Source organism: Emys orbicularis, chromosome 6 (assembly GCF_028017835.1).
Source record: "Emys orbicularis isolate rEmyOrb1 chromosome 6, rEmyOrb1.hap1, whole genome shotgun sequence".
NCBI lineage: Eukaryota > Metazoa > Chordata > Testudines > Emydidae > Emys > Emys orbicularis.
In genome coordinates, this window is record NC_088688.1 from 61,658,659 (window position 1) to 61,680,286 (window position 21,628).

General features: G+C 42.6%; 1 protein-coding gene across 1 annotated transcript in view; it reads left to right on the forward strand.

Moving 5' to 3' along the window:
- The window catches only part of LNPEP (leucyl and cystinyl aminopeptidase), an 88,402-nt gene that overhangs the window by 53,072 nt on the left and 13,702 nt on the right, over positions 1–21,628 (forward strand). Inside the window, exons 3-10 of the mRNA XM_065405954.1 lie at positions 1,545–1,683; positions 7,074–7,205; positions 10,188–10,308; positions 10,877–11,031; positions 11,400–11,513; positions 14,009–14,140; positions 17,751–17,882; positions 19,964–20,124. Coding sequence (XP_065262026.1) covers positions 1,545–1,683; positions 7,074–7,205; positions 10,188–10,308; positions 10,877–11,031; positions 11,400–11,513; positions 14,009–14,140; positions 17,751–17,882; positions 19,964–20,124 — 1,086 coding nt within the window. The remainder of the gene's footprint in view (positions 1–1,544; positions 1,684–7,073; positions 7,206–10,187; positions 10,309–10,876; positions 11,032–11,399; positions 11,514–14,008; positions 14,141–17,750; positions 17,883–19,963; positions 20,125–21,628) is intronic.

The window sequence follows — 21,628 nt, forward strand, 5'->3', positions numbered from 1 at the left end:
TTTAAGAATCTGAAGCGTCTTCCAAAATCTGAGAGGGGCGAGATGTGGAGCATGCTTTCAGATGTCTTAAAAGAGCAACACTCCGATGCAGAAACTACAGAACCTGAACCACCAAAAAAGAAAATCAAGCTTCTGCTGGTGGCATCTGACTCAGATGATGAAAATGAACATGCGTCAGTCCGTACAGCATGGACACATGTCCTCTGGAATGGTGGTTGAAGCATGAAGGGATATTTAAATCTTTAGCACATCTGGCATGTAAATACCTTGCAATGCTGGCTACGACAGTGCCATGAGAACGCCTGTTCTCAATTTCAGGTGACATTGTAAACAAGAAGTGGGCGGCATTATCTTCTGCAAATGTAAACAAACTTGTTTGAGCGATTGGCTGAACAAGAAGTCAGACTGAGTGGATTTGTAGGCTCTAAAGTTTTACATTTTATTTTTGAGTGCAGGTTTTTTAATACATAATTCTACATTTATAAGTTCAATTTTCATGATAGAGATTGCACTAAAGTACTTGTAATGGGGGAATTGAAAAACTACTTTTTTTTTTACAGTGCAAACATTTGTAATAAGATACAAAGTGAGCACTATACATTTTGTATTGTGTTGTAATTAAAATCAATATATTTGAAAATGTAGAAAACATCCAAAATATTTAAATAAATGGTATTCTATTGTTTAACCGTGTGATTAATCTCTATTAATTTTTTTAATCACTTGACAGCTCTAATATTTTTTTTTTCTAAAGTTAATTAAGTATTTTAGGAAAAAGTGTCGGGAGAGCCACCAGCAAGAGTTGGTGGCCACACTCTGAGTCCACCCAAAAATTTGTTGAGAACCCCTGAGCTACCACAGCTGGATTTACAATTGCAATGGAAGGTTTAGTGTCTGCGCTGAAGTGGTGCATCTGTGCTGCTGTAGCATTTTTAATGTAGACCTACCCAAAGATACTGACTGGGCCAGCTGTTGTCCACAAGTCAGTGGCAGGGTGGGGAACAGTTAGATGGGACATGGGAGTGGCTCTTCCTGCCTGTTGAAAGTTGTGGATGGACAGAAGCAGTCAGTCATCCTGTCTGCCAGTGAGGCATGACGTTTATTCCCATTATTAGACACTTCAAAATAAAAGTGCCTGGTACATGTGTCTTAGTCTTCTTTTGAGCTACGTACTCTTAGGGATATATGAGCTTTTGAGTACTTGGCTATTGGGACAATTGTTTACTGATAATGTGCCCTATATTTCAATCTAATCGGTTTATAGTTTGGTGAATTAGACAAACTATATCTTCTGACTGCATTATGCTGGAAAGAACATTGAATAAAAATTGCATTGAAAAATCTTCTGAGACTTAAATTGATGACAGGCCTTTCTTAAATGTCTGCTTATTCTATCCTGACACATCATGGCTACCTCTCTGTTCCCAGCCCCTCCCAGTAAAACTTCCTTCCATTCCAATCCTCAAAGTAACTGTTCTTGATTTATTAAAGAATGGTAACGCCAACTCTTATATTTTTAACATGTTTTTTTTTCTCTCCATTAGATGGCTTGCAGCAACTCAGTTTGAGCCTCTGGCTGCAAGGTCTGCCTTTCCCTGCTTTGATGAACCAGCATTTAAAGCCACTTTTCTAATTAAGATCAAGAGAGATGAACAGCACTCCACTCTGTCAAATATGCCAAAGGTACAGTTATGCTCTTCTAATGCACGAATATTAGAGGATGGATGTGTGTCTTTTAGGTGCTCTGTATTAAAAGTACTCCGAATCACTTTGTTGATTTGTGACACAAGAGTGCATAGATGGCCCAGGCAAGGGTCTGTGCAAGACACCATACAAACATGTAATGAAAGGCTGCCTTGCTCCAAAGATCTTGCACATTTAGATTTAAAAGTGTATCCCAGATCAAATAGCTGTTCCATGTACTGTAGGAACAGTTGAATGGCTACAGCCAGCAGTTGGCTGAACTGGCATGGGACGGTATATCTACATGGACTTTGGTTGCTGCACCACTTTCTGTCGAACTTAAGATTCTTCTTGAAGGCTTGGTCCGTGTGGATCCCATTTATGGTGTGCATGAGCACAAGATTGAAATCTTCTGTTCTGCAGCGTCCATTGGGACAGTACCTGCACCCTACGTGTCCTTGTGCTCCCCAACACAATCACTTATAGAGCAGAGCATCCCTGACTGTCTTTCAGTTCCCAGTTATCGCCTGCGGCAGCAAGATGCAACTTGGCAGTGTCTGCTTGCTACCCCCTAGCAGCCATCCACCAAGTCAGTTTGTAAATATTAGATAAGTTAGCGTAGTGATGAATTTCTGCCCTGTTGGCAGTCTAGTCGGTTTTGTTTAAAATCTTCCCTTTCGTTAGATTACTGCTTGGTGCCAAGGCACCTTGCCACCTAATGGCTGAGCTTAAACTCCTTCTCTTTGCTGTTCACTTTCTCTCCAGAATCTAGCAGAGGCCCTGATGTAGAAGTTCTTCCCACCACTTTTCCTAGGAATTCCTCAAGCAGAGCAACTCCCAGTTGCCACCAACTAGGAGTCTCCCTTCGATTTTAACCTCCAGAACTCCTAACTCTCTTCCACCCCACCCACCCACAGCATCCTGATATCCCTGATAGACTTCTCCTTGTACCTTCTCAACCATTCTGGGCCCCTTATATACCCTCTCAGATGCTGCTCCTCTGCCTCTTGCTCTACCTACAAGTGAGCTTGATCCACTTTGCCAGTTAGGTCCCTTGCTAGATCACTTGATGAAGTAGACAACCCAAGAGAATAAGAATATGAGTAGGAGGCAGATGCTCAGGAGGAAGAATCAGAAGATGACTCCTTCCAAGATCCCCAAGAGACTCCTCTTAACCCTTTTCAGCTGAATAATCCTGAAAATTGATCTTCCTTCTCTCTGGATGAGGCGGTGACATCCCCGCCAATATCTCATTCTGATGACTTCAAGCCCTTTCAGGAATTGTTGGGAATGATAGCAGACACTCAGGATGCTGAATTATCTGTACAGGAGGAACCACATATGTTATGTGATACTACCCATTCTGATTTCCCAGGCAGATTGGCAACGCCAATCAATGAAGGCATTCTATAGCCTGTAAAATACCTATGACAGGTTCAAGCCTTTATACTTCCAACATCAAAATGAGCAGAGAAAGATACCAAGTCATTCCAAAAGGATTGTAGTACAGGAGCAATCCAAGCAGATAGGACCACACTTCTAAGAACAAAAAGCCCAAGAGTTTGATCTCTTAGGTAGAAAGGCCTACTTTCTGGCATCTCTTCAAGGGCAAATAGCCAACTATAAAGCCCTGTTTGCTAAATATGACTACCTAGCCTGGGACAAGGTATCATTCATTGATGAGCTCCCCAGGAAGGAGGGCTGATCACTATTAAGATAGTTAGTTAGGAACACCCATGCTCTGTGTATCACTAAACCTCTGACTATCAGAAGCTGGGACTGGACAAAAGGGGATGGAGCCACTCAATAATTACCATGTTCTGTTCACTCTCTCTGAAGCATCTGGCACCACCAGTGTCTGAAGACAGGACTGGGCTAGATGGACCATTGGTTTGACCCAGTGTGGCCATTTTTTTTATGTTCTAAAGTGGACGAATTTTTCCATCTGGGCTTTACAACAAGGTCTCAACCCATTACAAGCTTCTATTCCCAAGAGTGCAGATCGTATCCTCCAGTTCAAGCTATCAGGCTTACCATCAGCTGTCAGGGTCCATTTAGCAGTCATCTCAACTTGACACCTTCCTGTTAAAACTTTTATATTGTATTCTCTCATCCCATTGTTTCAAAATTTCTAAAAGGACTGGTTCATGCACCCTGAAGCTTCTCCTATCCTGGGACCTTAATGTAGTTCTTATGGGCCTCATTGAAATCTTATCCAAGTCCTCACTTCACCAACCTAGTCAAAACAGGCTATCACCTCAGCCTGGAGAGTTAGCGAGATTTGAGCACTAACAGTAGGACAACTTCTCTCGCCTCCCCCACATTATACTGTCCACAGGGTTAAGGTGGTGCTGAGTCCCCACCTTAAATTCCTGCCAAGATGGTGTCTGATTTATCACATAATCCAAACCAACAACCTTGCTATCTTCTTTCCCAAATCACACTCAGACTTGGAAAAACCAAGTTCCATACATTAGATGTTTCCAGTGACCTTTGTTTAGACCAAACAAAGCTATTCAGTTGACCCCTTTATCTGTGGTACTGGAAAAGGCTACGAGAAGTCAGGCCATCTCTTCCTAGGGATTATCCAAGTGGATCCCTGATGCATTACAATGTTACCAAATAGAAGATATGCCCATTCCCACAGGCATCAGGGCCCACTCAGCTAGAGCCCAGGCAACCTCTTCAGCATATCTAAAATAGTCCTATGCCTGAGATCTGCTGGGCAGCCATTTGGTGCTCAGCCCCTTACTTTTACCAAACATTGTGCCCTGGGTTTGGCAACTAGATTAGATGGCAAATTTGTATGCTGCTTCTCTTCTCCTGAGTTCCCTACCTAGATTACAGTCAGCAACTGCCACTCCTCTGTTCCCAGATTGGTTCCCTCCATCTGCCTGGCTCCTGCCCTTGCACCACCACCCAAGCTTGTCTCTCTCACTGTGGTACTTCTGCCCAGCTGTAATTAGTCCTTTCTCTCCCTCTCCTCCCCTCCCCTTCCCCCCCCCCCCCAATTCCTGATTTTTGTTTGTTTCCATTTTTTTTTTTTAATTAAGGGACAATGGAATTAATCAGACACCCCTATTACTCCCCCCCACCATCCCTTATTTAAAATCAGCTGTGTGCTAATTGCTCCTTGTACCTTGCCATCTGGAGTGTGCAGTTTGCTAACCTCTAAAAACAGCATTTTCCAGGTTCCTTTTCACTCAATATGAAAAAGGTGTTGATGAGAATTGGGTAGTAAAGTCCCACACTTAGTACTGAGAATCCACTTTGTGTGCATGACCAAAGAAATAAAAGTAAGTAAAATAATCAATTCACTAATGAAATTGTCATCCAAAAAAAATTTATTCACTCATCATTCATGTTTAGATTGGCTCCTTGTAATTTGATATACAATACCTTTTTTGATTTCTGAACTGAATAATGGTTACATTTCTGAACATGCAATTTATGAGTTGATTCTGAATTTTGCGTTCTGTCAAGAAAACTTGCCATCTTGTGCATGTTCATATGCATTACAATAGTCTTTAGTTATATGATCCCATACGATTTCTTAAATCTACAGTACATTACATGTAGTACAACAGGTTCAGTGGCTTTTCACTCTGATATTTTTTTTTTAAGGACATCTGTGCAGGCTCCCTATAAGGAGCTCTAAGTCTTGTATACTAACTTACTGCCAAGGAAAGCAGTATCTTTATAAATTTAGATTTGATAATTTAGGCCAAGATCCTACCAACACTTGAGTACATGCTGAACTTAAAGTCCATGAGATTTCTCAGGATTTAGGGATCGTGGTGGATAACCAACTGAACATAGCTACAGTATTACACTGGGAGCTCCAGAGGGCTAAAGTGAAGCTTGACTCTCTAAACAGGGGAATATCCAATAGGAGCAGAGGATTGGCATTACCTCTGTGTATAGCACCAGTGAGACTGGAATACTGTGTCCAGTTCTAATGTTCACACTCTTACAATTTTTTGACATCTTTTTGTTAACTATTAGGATGATTGGAGGCCTCTGGGAAAACCTGAGTTTATGATGAGAGACTTAAGAATCTCAAGTATTTAATGTATCCACAAGAAGGTTAAAAGGTGACTTGATCGAGGTCTATAAATAGTACCTACATGGGGGAAAGGTTTCAGAGAAGAGTACTCTTTCAACTAGCTGATGAAGGCATAGAAAGATTTAATGGCTGCAAGTTGAAGCTAAACAAATTGAGGTTGGAAATAAAGTGTAAACTTGTATGTGAGGGTATTTAGCCATTGAAACAACTTACCAAGGGGATGTGGTAGATTCTCCATCACTTGATGTCTTTAAAGTAAAACTGGGTTGTCTCAGAAAGACACATTCTAATTCAACCAGAAGTTGTGGGCTTGATACAGGAATTACTAGGTGAAAATATGTGGTCTCTGTAATGTAGGAGGTTATACTAGAGGGTCATAATGGTACCTTCAGGCTTAAAATTTGAGACTCAGGCTGAAAATTGATGTGTTTTCAGGATCAGGGCCAAGTTTTCTTGCCTGACAAACAGGGAATACATTATTTCAAGGTTTGTTTTTCCCCCCCAGCTGTATGAACTATACATTTTCATTCAATCAGCAGTGCAGCCTAATGTAGGCACTATCCAGAGGAAAAGGCAGATGACTCAATTTTGTGGTTACAAAAGCCACCTAAAATAACAGATATGTCCCCAAATCTTCTGTTCTATGTTGTGTGATTTTCATAAACTCTGGCATGCAAAGTAGGCCTGGGAAACATTAGCTTCATCATAAGTAAATTTTGTTACATTATGAGCAACTTGCCTATCTATATATCTTGGGTCTTACATGGCCACTATCACTGTAGTATCTTAGCACCTTAAAACACAGTAGAACCTCAGAGTTATGAACACTTCAGGAATGGCGGTTATTCGTAACTCTGAACAAAATGTTATGGTTGTTGTTTTGGAAGTTTAGAATTGAACATTGACTTAATACAGCTTTGAAACTTTACTATGCAGAAGAAAAATGCTACTTTTAACCATCTTATTTAAATGAATCAAGCACAGACCGTTTCCTTACCTGGTCAAATCTTTTTTTTAAACTTTCCCTTTACTTTTTAGTAGCTTGTTTAACACAGTACTGTAGTGTACTGTATTTGTTGTTTTCCCTGCTGCTGCCTGATTGTATACTTTTGGTTCCAAATGAGGTGTGTGGTTGACCGGTCAGCTCATAACTCTGAGGTTCTACTGTAGTGAAAATGGTCCAACAAACTTACTTATAGTTGCCATTGTGCACTCTAGGTGTAACTTCTTTATACTGTCTCCTAGCCCTTTATCTGATTGATTTTGCCAGTTGTCCTCAGTAGTAACATTATCTTCAATTTTTTTTTTCTTTTAAAATCTGCAGAATGTAACCATCCCTGTGGCAGCTGGAATAGTTCAAGATGAGTTCTCTGTGAGTTTGAAGATGAGTACTTACCTGGTAGCGTTCATTGTTGCAAATCTGAAGAATATCAGTAAGGAGACTAATAGGACTCTGGTATGTTTCCACTGTACTTTTAACCTCTACACATACATGAGTAGCTCATTGGGTTCTTTTCCTGCTGACTCTGTGCCTATCACCTATTATTATAAGAGTGTCTAGCAAATTATCTTATGCTATGGACTGGATTGATTCCAGAGCTGCGGCCCGCTTGTGTTGCCAGAACTTGACAGCAGGCCCCTGGCTGCAGAAAGTCTGCCCGGAGCCAGGGTATAGTGATGCAAGCCACTTGCACAGCTCAGAGTGCTGGGGGATCCAGAGCTGGTGCCAAAAGTGGGAAGGGCTTGTCTGTGAGGGAGCAGTTCCAAGCCAGCCAGTGCCTGTCCTGCGCAGGCTCAATTGGCAGAGTTCCGGTGATGCCCCAGCTGGAATGTTAACCTGTCTACCCCCAGCGGAGTCACGGCAGGTGACAATAGTGCTACTCCTCCATGGCTACTCCTCTCTCACATCACTGCACATGAGAGCAGGAGCTGCAGAAGCACTCTCCTGTACCCAACAAAGGGAGTCTGGCTCTATATCTGTTACCTGCAGCCAACCATCCAAACTAGTCTATGCTCCAATTAGGACAGACTCGGGCCAGAATTTTAAGTCCATGTGGAGGTACCTGAATATTTCTGACCTGACTTTTCAAAAATGCTGAGCACCTAGCAACTGCTATAGACTTCATTTAATCTTTGGTGGCATTGCTTCAGGGATATGGCCTGCTGGGTTGGTAGGCAGCTGTATACTAGAGAATGACAAGAAGGAAGATACTTAGGAGGGATCTTTCAATAGTTAGTCATTCAGGAAGTGTGGGAGCTTCACATGAGTAACAGTTTGGGGATCAGACCCTGTCACTGTAGCAGGAGCTCCCCTTTGATGTACTAGCGTTTTCCATTTCTTGTCTAGAAGGAGCCAAAGAGTAGCTTTGTTAACAAAGCTGCAGGAGGGAAAGGAAGCCCTGATCAGATATACTGCTAAGAAATGTTATCTTGATCTAAATTGCTCTAAACCAATATAGAGAGTAAAACTGTGGATTTTTATCAGACTTCCCTTCTAGCCTGGGCAAGTAGTTGTAATTAGAGCTAAATAGGCCAGGCTCTGTGGTCCAGCTTCGAGTGGCTTTTTTTCCCCCTTTTGGTTGGTATTTTTAGCTCAATAATTTAATCACATTTTCCTTTTTAAGGTATGTCTTTAGCCCATGTGTTTGCAAAGACAAACTTAAAAAGTTATGAAGCAAGTGTAAACTTATGCAAATTTGTCGGCCTGTGTTTGCAGAGAGCCTGAAACTACACCTTAGAGGTGTGACCTGTTCTTGTTCATGTCAGTGAGGCTAACTCGCATGTCCAATGATGGTTATTTAAATGTCTACATTTAAACTATATTTATTGCTGATCAAAGCACGTAAGAGATGAGAGGGAGGATCACAGATCTTCAGTCTACTCAGAGGTTGCATCTACACTGCTGTGTTTGTTTTTTTTTGGGGGGGGGGGTTGTTTGTTTTGTTGGTTTTTTAAAGACCCACATGGCCAAGAGCTCAAGTCAGCTGTCTTGGGCTCATGCTACGGGGCTAAAAATAACAGTGTAAATGCTTGGGTTGGAGCCTGGGCTCTGAAATCCAATAAGTGGAAAGAGGCTCACAGCCGAGTCCAAGCCCAAATGCCTACACTGCAATTTTTAGCCCCATAGCACGAGCCTGAGACAGTTGACCCAAGGTCTGAAACTCTGTGTGCGCGTGATTAGTGAGGTTTCCTTTTGACTCCATGAGTGGCTGGCACTCAAGAGTACCACCACTTATTTTATTTCCCCCCCCTTCCACTCTAACCCATGGAGTCCCCAAAACAAAACCGTTTAGGAGCAGATCCCAGTGCAGCATCTGAGCCCCCTCAGGTGGAACCAAACCTAAAGAATTCAGCCGAGCCCAGGAAGGCATCCAAGCCCCACTGTGGGGGAGCCAAACCTAAGGAGACCAGCAATGCCCTTGGGTATATATAAACTCTACCGAAGGGGAGCCAAGTAAAGGGAGCCCAGCATAGTCTCTATGAGAGCATCTAAAGTGGCCAGCCCTTGTATAATGTTATGTATTGAGACTCCCTTTTGCATCATGAACACTTTATGTTTGATCCATTTTCCACATTAGAGTGCTTTCTTTAAATGACTATATTATAAAATATGGGCTAATGAGCACTTAAAACCCTTAAATGGTGCTATTTGTAGTGCTTAGTACTGCTGCTGTGACAAGCTTTTAGTATTTCTAGAAAGGCCAACCCAAACTTCTTCAGCACATGTAATTGGTTCAGAATTCTCCACTCCAGACGACAGAGCCTCCTTAGCCATCCAGTGGAAATGTTTTTGGATTTTGAATGGAAACTAAAGGGGCTAGAATTTGTGCATTCCCACAGTCAAGTCATCGGAGTGGAACACAGCATCTCAGCAGCTGGAATAGCAGCTGCTATCTCTCCATACCTACTGTACTGGGTGGGGAGGGATTGGAGCAACTGGATCTACCTAAACAAGATTCCTGTGGCCTCTCCCCAATAATCCCCTTGGTTCTAGCTACTTTGGAGCTGTTACAGTGAGACCCTCAAGCTCACAAGATGTATGGAATCTCTGTCCTGCCCTCTCCACTTCATCCAGTTTACCCCAGCTCAGGGCTTAAATGGTGCAAAGAACAGTAACTCCTGGGAGAATTGTATTCTTAGTTGTCGTCATCAACAAATGCCTAACCTGTGCATCAGGACTCAAACTAGCATTACACCCATTCCCATGCATTTGGGGGATAAATATACCTCAAACAGGGTCAATTGATGATGAATAAAAGAAGCAACAACAATCTTCAAACATTTTGATATCAAATGCATGTGATTTTTATATATATTTCCTCAAAACTGGCCAGGGAATTGCCCCTATCCACTTAGTGTTTTGCCTACCACTTCCCTCTCTTGCTGTTTGTGATTCCTTCCATGAAATATTTTCTTGCTTCTCATTTTATTTTGCCAGGTATCTATATATGCCCTGCCACAGAAGCTAGGCCAAGTTGAGCATGCCCTAGACACAGCAGTGAAGCTCCTGGAGTTTTATCAGAAGTATTTTCATATAGAGTATCCTCTTCAAAAATTAGGTAAAGTATTTTCATCTATCATTCATATATTTTTCTAATAAGTAGCAGTTTTTTCCGTACTTCAGAGGGTTCTTCAAAATAAAAATAACTTAAGAATAAAAAACCCCTCCAAAACCAGACTTAAAAAAAATATATATTAAAACTCAATACCTGTTTAGCTGGGCTTGTATGAGTGTGTGGGAAATGGGTCTCAGGCTCAAGAAGTTTGCAAACCTTTGGCTTAAAGGTAAGAAAGGCCAATTCAGTGTGTCCTCTGGAGAAGGTTTTGCTGTACATTTAACACCAGGTGCTCAGATAGGGACATAGAGAATTCTCTGTGTGTGTGACATATTTACCTGACACAGACCTGAAAAACTGTTTCTCCGCACGTAATTGCTCTTGAAATCAATGGGACTACTTGTTTACCTATAGCTAGTATGTGGTGTTTGCAGCATTGGTGGCTAAATAGTGAAGTTTGGTGGATTGCTATCTGTAGATATAGATGTGGTAGAACAGGTAGATCTGAAGTGCAGCATTACTGTAACTTGTGATTGTCTGGTTCATTTATTTATTTCCCCTCCCTCCCTAGATTTGGTAGCTATTCCTGATTTCCAGGCAGGCGCTATGGAAAACTGGGGTTTAATCACCTTTAGAGAGACAACACTCCTTTATGATGATAAAACGTCTTCAGCAATGGATAAAAAGCTGGTAACTGCAGTAATAGCTCATGAGCTGGCTCATCAGGTACTGGATTGAAATGCTGTATTTTAACAGTGCAATCTTCTCACTCTAACACTCCCCCTTCCCTGTTACACTTGCCTAGGATCTGCACTGCACCGGGTATAGAGCTTGTGGGTATTTTGCTCTTGGTGTAGCAGGAAACTGAAAGTTACAGACCTGGGTCACAATCTCTTTTCTAGCTTGTTCGTGGGGAAGCACAACTAAGTGTTGCCCTATACATAGGGCTTGTGGCAAAACCACAATGTAGCCCTTCATAAAGCATCTTTTCTTATTTGGATTATACATTTGTTATGATCTTGAAACTTGACTAACCTTTCTCACATCGTGCACAATTAAAAACTGTGGGGTTTTTTTGGTTTTTTCCCCCCTAGTGGTTTGGTAATCTAGTAACTATGGAATGGTGGAATGATCTTTGGCTGAATGAAGGATTTGCCACTTTTATGGAATACATTGCCATGGAAAGAACTTTCCCAGAGCTGCAGACTGTGAGTATTTCATCTAAATCTGAAGTTTTGTCCCATCAATGAGGTTTCTTTTTAATTCTGACATAAAAAAATTTTTTACCTCCATTTTCATGAGGTTTAGGCGATGATGAAAATCTAACTTAAATTGTGCTCCAAATAGTTCCAAGGACACTCACTGATAACATTACAAATAATGTGGAATCTTAATTGCTGTTTAAATAAAATTGTGTGTGGGCCAAATTTTCAAAAGTGGCCTACAAATTTGCACATGCACTCCTTTATATGCAACCTCCTTTGAAACAGATAAATTGATGTTTTCTTCATGGGCACAAAATAATGGGCAAAACTTCTTTGCTTTGTTTAATCACTGATCTAGTGTTTAACACTGAATCATACTTTGCACGAGTGTGTATTTTAACCTACTGTGCAATTTACATGTTGCATGCTTCTACATCTCATTTAATATCTTGTGGTTGTAACTTTTCAGTCAAACAAGTTGCTTTTAATAATAATAAAAAAAAAAAGGCAAAATTGTTGTTTGAAGCCAAAATTTCACCACTTGGTGGTGCCAAAAATGTTTTATCAAACTCCCCCTGCATGCACACTTAAAGAAAATGGTATCTAAATCTTCACATAAAATATCTGTTGGCCCCAGAGCAACTTGACTATTTTATTCATTGATCTTCCTTTCTTTTTCTGATCAGGAGTGCTCTAAGGACTCAATCCTGTACTAGTAACCACATTAGCGGACCTCTGCACCCAGGCAGAGCCCCATTGAAATAAAAAAAAGGCAAAATATCAGCTATCACACTGTTGGATAGTAGTAGGTCAGACTTTTAAGTGTAGGAGGTAACGGTACTCTGGTAATATTCAGTGCGTTTATTTAAAGTTGCTGCATGTAAATCTAGAATGTAATAAAGATTTCAAGGTTCTGGTGTCAAGATCAGGTTTAATGTTCAGTGTGCGTATTCCTAACAAGTCATTCTATAATCCAGTGACTTCACTGCAATTTTTTTTAGACTTTAATTGTTGTGGAATTACTTCATCTATTCATTTATAAATCCTTGCCAGCCCAAATCAACCTGTGTATTAGCTAAAACACTTCAGTATTTCTGAAGATATGGCAGGTGATTATGGTTAGATTATTATACATCATACTGTGGGTGTGCAGGCTGCTTTACAGATGCAAATAGCAGACACTGGTTCCTGTACCAACAAATTTACAGTATATGACCCTGACCCTGCGAAAGGATCTGCCTACACCAAACCTTTTGGCTCTGTAGAGTCCCTTTGACTTTAATATGTATGTGCCTTGATTCTGTGTCTGGCAGCATAATCAAGTTACAAATTATGCCAATTACAGACTCTACAAAATCCTACAGTTTGAGAGAAATCCTTCCTCTATTGAATGCCAAGGGTTTTAGCTATAGATGAATCACTGCTGTGAAGAGAGCAGGGCAGGCACCAGCCGACCAAGCACGTGCTTGGGGTGGCACCTTATAAGGGGCGGCCAATATTGGGGTGGCGGGGCGGTGCTCGAGGGGGTTTTTTGTTTTTGTTTCGGTGGCGTGGCGCTGGGGCGGGGGTTTGGGCGGCCCGGCCCGGCGCTCGGGGGTGGGGGGCGGGGGTTTGGCCGGCACGTCGCTCCGGGGGTTTGGGCGGCCTGGCCCGGCACGGCGCTCGGGGGGGGCGCTCCTGGGGTTTGGGCGGCCCGGCCTGGCGCTCGGGGGGGAGAGGGGGCGCTCCGGGGGTTTGGGCGGCCCGGCGCTCGGGGGGGGGGGGGGGTGGTTGGCCGGCGCGGCGCTCCGGGGGTTTGGGTGGCCCGGCACTGGGGCGGGCGGGGGTTTGGCCGGCGCAGCGCTCCTGGGGTTTGGCCGGCCCAGCGCTGGGGGGGGGGCGGGGGTTTGGGCGGTGCGGGGTTTGCCCGGCGCTCGGGGAGGGGGCAGGGGTTTGGGCGCCCCGGCGCGGCAATCGGGGGGGGGGGGGGTTCGGTGGCGCGGGGGGGGGGGTGTTGTTACGGCGGGGGCGGCACTCTTCTTTTTTGCCTGGGGCGGCAAAAAAGTTAAAGCCAGCCCTGGAAGAGAGGCAGGTTTTTGTGGAGAGACTGGGTCTTCGGACTCTTCATTCTTGTAGGTTATGGAGTTGTGCATGGTAGCTCTCTTCATAGCAATACAGATAAAGGTTAACAGAATGCGTCCATTAGTAAGCTTCTGCTGCTGCAGTTTGGGAGGAAGAGCGCTGATGGTTCCACAGTGAGCTGACAATGATAATCTTAGAGGAGATTGACTGACTGGTTTCCTGTCTCCAGTGCGAGAAGAAAAGAGAGATTGAGCCTCAAAACGGAGAGGGTCAGAAGACTAGGCTACCGTGCCAAGTAAATAGGACAGCAGGGAGAAGGACAGCTTAACTTATCTATTCCAGGCTCTTGAGTTCCAGTTCTGAATTATGGAGAATTTGGCATAATCCTTTATTGTTCTAACTTCTCACGTGGGTATAAACTCCTATTCCTCTTCTAGGATGAAGAATTCCTGAAACTACGATTCAAGACTATGATGAAAGACTCCTTAAATGCCTCACGTCCAATCTCCTCTGCTGTCCAGTCTTCAGAGCAGATTGAAGAAATGTTTGATACGCTTTCCTATATCAAGGTAACCTCAGAAGAGGCTAACAAATCACTCTGTCTTCTGTGTTTTGTATACTTCTTTTCCAAAATATTCTTATTTTGGGAAATAACACATTGTCAGGAACTTTTTCTTTAATTATCCTTGTGGCTAAAATGCAAGTTAGGCTGCTCACAAAGTGCCAATTTCTTTACTTGGCCTCCATTATTTTTATCTCTAGAGAAGACTGTACATTTCATGAGGGATTTTCTGTGTTTTAATACTGATTAAATTATTTTCCTATGAGTAGGCATTTGATCCCATTCAGTATACAAACATACATGCCCAGCATCCTGTTACACCAGTGTAGCTGGTTCTGTGCCTTTCCTTTCCCACCCCAGCCTCCATGACTTTACCCATCAACCCCCACCGCATCCCCCTGCCCTCCAGGGACTTAGGTGGGGCAGTGGGGGCATGGAGTCCCCTTGCACTCTGGTGATCTCCAGATCCTGGAAGGGCAATCATAGCTGGATGAAAATTAGGGCAGCCCTGAGATTGTTGTAAATTGTGTCAGGGACTAGACCTAGGATCAGGGTTGGACCCAGCATTAGTAGGATGTAAAAGTGTAAAAATCACCCTTTTCCTCCCACATTTCAATTGTGTGTTGAGCAGAACTCAGCTGCACCCAAGAATCTGTCTATTTTTCCATAGGAAAAGATTTCATGCACATCTCTATTGTTTGTGTCCCTCACCTTCCTCCTCCATAGTTTCTGTAAACACTTCCAGTTTACTACAACACAAAAATAAACCCAAATATTGACACTATCACATCTTAAACACATATTTAGATTTGCTAAACCTGTTTTATTCTTTCAGCTTCCATGTCGTATTCCACATTAACTTAAAAGCAAGACATTTTTTTTCCTTGTTAACTTTTGACTTTGACCTTTTCATCATCTTTGTGCTTTTTGGGGGGTGAGAAGTGGGAAACTAGTACCTAAAGAAAGACTTTTTTGTTTTTTTTCTTTTTAAATAGATACAGAGCTTAAAATCTAACACTTGTCATCCCAACACCCTGGGGACATCTTAGATGCCAATTGGAGCATTACAATTGAAGCAGCTTGCCATAAAGAAGCCTCTGCATTTCCATTGGTGCGCGGCTCTCTCTCAAGTGGAAGCACAAGAGCATGTCACTTTCAAGCTGCCTTGCTTGTGAGGCTCTGATAGGTATCTGTCCCTAAGATGTGTGATGACAGGAGCTTTGCACTGCCAAATAGCACCTGATTGTTGTCTTCGGGTCCAGATGATTATTGTACACCACCTTAATAAAGAGATTATTTTTAAGGGGCTACTGGGAAATCAATAGGAAGGCTAAGAACTGCAGTTGATCCAATCTTTCACTCTGAATATCTTCAGACACACCAATGTGGTTTTAAGAGTGGTTTACTTCACATTTAAATCCTACGCTTGAATGGCCTGATCTAAAACCTATTCATGGAGTTCATGGAAAGACTCCTAATGACTTCAGTGGACCCTGGATCAGGCCCTAAATATTGAATATTAAATATTGCACTGAATAACTTTGATTTATTCTTGCCCTGGTAAGTGTAGTTCTTCAAGTAGATACAGATGTGTATTCTAAGTAGGTGAGTGCATGCCAGAGATCTAGCAGTACACATAGAGGGATGGCGCTTGTGCCTCATGACTGTAGCCCTTCCCCTGGCTATATAAGGCTGAGTCACCCAAACCACCTTCAGTTGCTTCTTACCACCCATCAGCTGGAGTTGGCGCTCTGGGCAGTGGTGTTTGTTTACAAACTTGTGACTTTTGGTTTGTTTGTTTTTTTCCCCCCCAGCCTAGTTGTTGTACATAGTTGATAATTAGTAATAAGTAGCTAGTGTCATGGTTTTTTTTGTTTAGTGGTAGTGCTCCCTGGTGATGCCCTCACTGCAGTTCAAGCATTGCCCTTTGTGTGGAGGGGCGATTTCCCGATAGCGACCCCCACACGTGGTGCTTGCTTTTCCTGAGCAAAGCCCATCTAAAGGAGTGCTGCTCCTCTTCTTAAAAGAGCAGCAGATGGACTCAGGTGACATGGGACCTTTTGTTTGAAGCAGCCATGAGGGCTCACCCAGTACCAAGGCCTTCCTCGGGCCACAGGTAGGCGTTCTGCAGCTCCTTCTCTTTGACCCTGCACTGCAGTGTGTCCCGGTCATGGCCCCTTTCTGTCATGCATCATGAAATCTATCAGTAGGCATCATAATTCCTATGGCTGGAGCACAGCTGGGACTGGACACCCTCCTCTCCCCAAATGCTGATGAGGTCCAGCAGCTCGGCATTGCTCCAAGGAGGGGATCGCCTGGTGCGTGGAGCAGGCATGGTCACCTGAAAAGATGCACTGAGACCACTGCACGTGTCACCGACAAACAGGAAGGGGACTTTCAAAATTCCCAAGGAATTTAAGGGGTGGGGCTCGCAGTTGGTCACCTGAGGGCAGGGCAATAGAGTTCAAACCGATTACCAGAGGTGAGAACAGGCATTGTGGGACGCCTCCCGGAGGCCAATTGAAGCACTGTAATGGACCAGGGTGTCTACACTGGCATTGCGGCACTGTAGCCCTGGCACAGAAAGCTGTACGCCTCTCGTCGGGGTGGCTTTTTTACAGCACTGCAACTGCACAGTTTCTGCGCACTAAGTGGCTTGGCAGCATGTAAACCTTGGGAGTTACAATGCAGAAAGCTCCTTTGCTGCGCAGAAACTTGCCAGTGTAGACAAGGCACAAATGTTAAATAGCTGGAGTTCCCCAGAGGTCTTTCAGTTTTCTTTATTCTTTCTCCAGTGTATGTTTTGGTACCAACAGTGTGACGTACATAAACTATTCAGGGTCAGTGTCACTTTAGCTGCAATCTGTCTATCCTTGGGCCATTTATTGACTGGGTTGCTGTGATGTATGAATGTTTCCATGGAGGATCCTAGTGTTCAACTGAGTAAAACCCCAGGTCATTCTGCAGACATGAATTGCTCCATGACTTCACTGATGGAAACAGATCTAAAAATAATATTCAGCCCTGTGCAGACTTAGCAGTTTGAAAGGCTTATTTTACAAAATATTTTCATGTGCTTTTCAAGCTTTTAAACAGGCAGCATCCATAAATATACTTGTTGGCATTTCTCGTCCCTGTTTTAACTTACTGAAGTATCTCGCTTTCTTTTATGATTGCTGTTTGGCTGTATAATTCTTGTGTAGTTGCTTACATATTAGTATTTAACACCAGCAAGGGCGGTGAGGTACAGCACTTAACAGTATTATTAATGAAATCTGACAACCATCGACAATGCATCCACTAGAACGCCATTTCTTTCACACGGTACTAATTAGAAAGTCTTTCCTTCAGACTAAGTTAATGTCAGTGAAACTTCATTGTTTGTGTTTTGTTTTTGTTTTGCTTTGTTTTTTGTCTTTTTAAATCTGTACACATTTTCCCAAGCAGCTTAGATTGTCAAAATAATTGCATTCAGACTAAACTCCCTGGGCCGAAATTTCAATTTTCTCTCCTAAATTATCTCCTAAAGCCAGTGGTACTGACAGTCTTGTAATCTGTACATGCTTCTCCTGAATCGGGTTCTTAAACTTTTTTCTCTTACGGACTTTTTTTTTTAGGGAGCTTCCCTTTTGTTGATGCTGAAAAAGTATATCAAACATGATAGTTTTCAAGCTGGGATTGAGAATTACTTGCATAATCACAGCTACGGATCCACCCGGAGCGATGATTTATGGGATAGCATGAATGAGGTAACCATCTTGAATATTCTTAATTTTGGTTTTTGCATGATGTACTATAATGAAATGTGAAAAGCAAAGACATTTTCTATTTCCTTATATTAGTGCTGCTAAATAAGATCATATATTGCAGGCATATATTGAAAAGACCTGGTTTATCAGTCACTCTGCTCATGATCACTCATTCCAAAATTCTGTGCGGAGATGCACAAACATAAATGAGCAACACTTGTGCCTAGAAGAGAGCCTGCCAAACTTGCTAGCCCTCCTCTCCCCCGTGTTATTTTTAAAAGAGTGCATAAGTGGAATGGGAAAGGTATTCAGAACCATAACTATCATGGTGCTAGTGTTAAACTATAGTCCCTGAGCCTACAGACACTTAAGCATATGCATAATTTCACTCACATGAGTAGTCTCACTGATGTCAGTATGGATTAGACAGATGAATAAAATTACTCGTGCTTAAACATCTGTAGGATTTGGGCCCTTGTACAGAAGAAAAGCTTGAATCTCCGTTCCTCCAATGATACTTACTGGGTTGGACTTTTAAAAATACTCACCAATGACCTAACTCTCTCCATTTATTTCAATGGGAGCAGTTAGGCCAAAGCTGAGTACTTCTGAAAATTGCAACCATAAAATCTGGTTTCCTTTTGATCATAAACATCATTGTCTTTAGAGCAAAATGGAAAATCCATTTCTTTCTTCTAGCCTCCTACAATAGCCTCAAGAACTGGGGTAAAGGAGAAGAGGCTCTTTTTAAAGCATTTAAAAGAAAAACCGAAAACAAACTTTTCAGTCACCTCCTGTGAGAGGAAAGAGAAATTATTTCCCTTGTTGGAGTCCTTCCTGCTTTTATTGGATTTAAGAGATGCTCTAGTGATAGAAGCCAGATAAGAACATAGATCAGTGTTAGCATGCTGAAAATTTCAGATATTAATTTTTAAGATCATTACTTACACTTCAGCGATTTCCTGGAACTAGGGGGGGCTTCAATGGCACACCATTTACATCGGCTAGCATGTTGCCCAGACACTGTAGACCAGCAAGATACTGTACAGACATGCAAGTAGACTCGATCCCTGCCCTATATGGCTTGCAATCTGAGCAGACAACACAGAAACAAAGGAGATGGGATGTAAGAAAGCAAGAAGATTGATGGTGGTAACGAGCATTGTTAGTTCCATGATATTTTCTTTGCTGGTGGACTAGGATTAGTAGGTCTCTTGGCAAAAGTGTATTTTGAGGGGAAGAAAGTGGAGAGTGGGCAGACTGGGACAGAGAAGGTTTACAAGTGTAGGAAGGACACAGATGAGCATAAGGGGGAGTTTCGTGAACTGGGGTGGGAGGAAGAGAGGGTGAATGAGATGAGAGGGAGCTGAAAAATGCCCTTTTGGAGTCAACCCCTAATCAATCAAAAAGTAAATAACTTAAGAATGAATGATGAGCTTTCTCTAGACATTTTAACAGAAGCTCTTTACAGAGAATTATTTCCCTTGGATTAATAATTCTATTGAGTTTTTAACCCCTATTCAATTCTATAGGACTCTTCCATAAGTGTAGGATGTGCAGATCCTTGTAGGCATAGACCAGTAACTCGAATTTCAGATGGACAGTGAGGGCAGCTGAAGAAGAGAGAGCTGGACAGAATAGCAAGTAATATAGGTGATTTGAACAGTGATAAACTTCCTTTTTCCTTTAGAGCCTGGTCCTGCAAGTTGTTCCAGGTAGGCTGACCCCTGTGCATATACACAGCCCCCCCTTAAAATTAATCCATAAGTTACTTGCTCTGTTTTCCTCTGTCCACATCCTACTTTAGCCTGCTTGGCATTCCCATGTTTCCCTTTATTTGGCTGTCGCTTGGATCTCTTCCATTCAAACAAGAAGATAAAACACCTGTTCACCTCAGTTATTGCTAACAAAATTGGCAAGCCAATACAGAATAATTCTGCACAGGGGCTTAACCTGCTACTTACATTGGCACTAGTTTCAAGATGGCTCTTGTGTGGTGAGCTGAGGATAGAATTTGACAAAGAAAAATGAAGAATACCCATTATCTTCCTGTTGAAAGTGAATGTCTTTGTGTTTTACAGATCACAAATGGAACACTAGATGTAAAAAAACTGATGAAAACCTGGATTCTGCAGAAAGGATTTCCCTTAGTAACTGTTAAAAGAAAAGGAAAGAGTCTCTATGTCCAGCAGGAGAGATTCTTGCGCAGTGTGGAATCAGAAAATTGGACGTCAGATGCAAGGTTATTCTCCCCCAGCACTCAGAAAATATTTACCTTTTACTTTCATGCAATTTAACTGTCTTCAAAGTGCATATTCCTTGCACTTTGACACATTCAGAGCTCCAGTAGTTCTCTCTAAAGAGCAGGTAGTCATAAATGAAGTGAGACACAGCAGTACGCACAGAGGTATTTTATTATTTGCCTTGAAAAATAAGAGTCCCTGTCTGCTTCCAGCTCAGCAATTGAAATAGACCTTACATTGCTTTTTCTTGGAACAGAGTTCATCATAACTTAAATTTTATTTATTCATTTTTCTGATGGTTTTTATTTGGCTTGTATGATTAACTCCAGTGCACAATAGGACAACAGGCAGGATTATGTTTGGATTCATTTTCCTATTTAAAGTAAAAAAAAATTTCAAGTAGTTGCAGTTTTTAATCTTCAAGCTCAAGTAGTTGGGGCACATAAAGGATGGGTATATGGGGATGAGATAGAAGCTAGACGAGAGGAGTTTGCAAATGTAACACATGAAGTAGCATTCTGCAGAGGAATGCTGGTGGTGTCTAAAGGTCCAGTTTTGTTTAATATCTTTATTAATGATCTGGAGGATGGAGTGGACTGCACTCTCAGCAAGTTTGCCGATGACACTAAACTAGGAGGCGTGGTAGATACACTAGAGGGTAGGGATCGGATACAGAGGGACCTAGACAAATTAGAGGATTGGGCCAAAAGAAACCTGATGAGGTTCAACAAGGACAAGTGCAGAGTCCTGCACTTAGGACGGAAGAATCCCATGCACAGCTACAGACTAGGGACCGAATGGCTAGGTAGCAGTTCTGCAGAAAAGGACCTAGGGGTCACAGTGGACGAGAAGCTGGATATGAGTCAACAGTGTGCTCTTGTTGCCAAGAAGGCTAACGGCATTTTGGGCTGTATAAGTAGGGGCATTGCCAGCAGATCGAGGGACGTGATCGTTCCCCTTTATTCGACATTGGTGAGGCCTCATCTGGAGTATTGTGTCCAGTTTTGGGCCCCACACTACAAGAAGGATGTGGAAAAATTGGAAAGAGTCCAGCGGAGGGCAACAAAAATGATTAGGGGTCTGGAGCGCATGACTTATGAGGAGAGGCTGAGGGAACTGGGATTGTTTAGTCTCCAGAAGAGAAGAATGAGGGGGGATTTGATAGCAGCCTACAACTACCTGAAGGGGGGTTCCAAAGAGGATGGAACTCGGCTGTTCTCAATGGTGGCAGATGACAGAACAAGGAGCAATGGTCTCAAGTTGCAGTGGGGGAGGTCTAGGTTGGATATTAGGAAACACTATTTCACTAGGAGGGTGGTGAAGCACTGGAATGCGTTACCTAGGGAGGTGGTGGAGTCTCCTTCCTTGGAGGTTTTTAAGGCCCAGCTTGACAAAGCCCTGGCTGGGATGATTTAGTTTGGAATTGGTCCTGCTTTGAGCAGGGGGTTGGACTAGATGACCTCCTGAGGTCCCTTCCAACCCTGATATTCTATGATTCTAAAC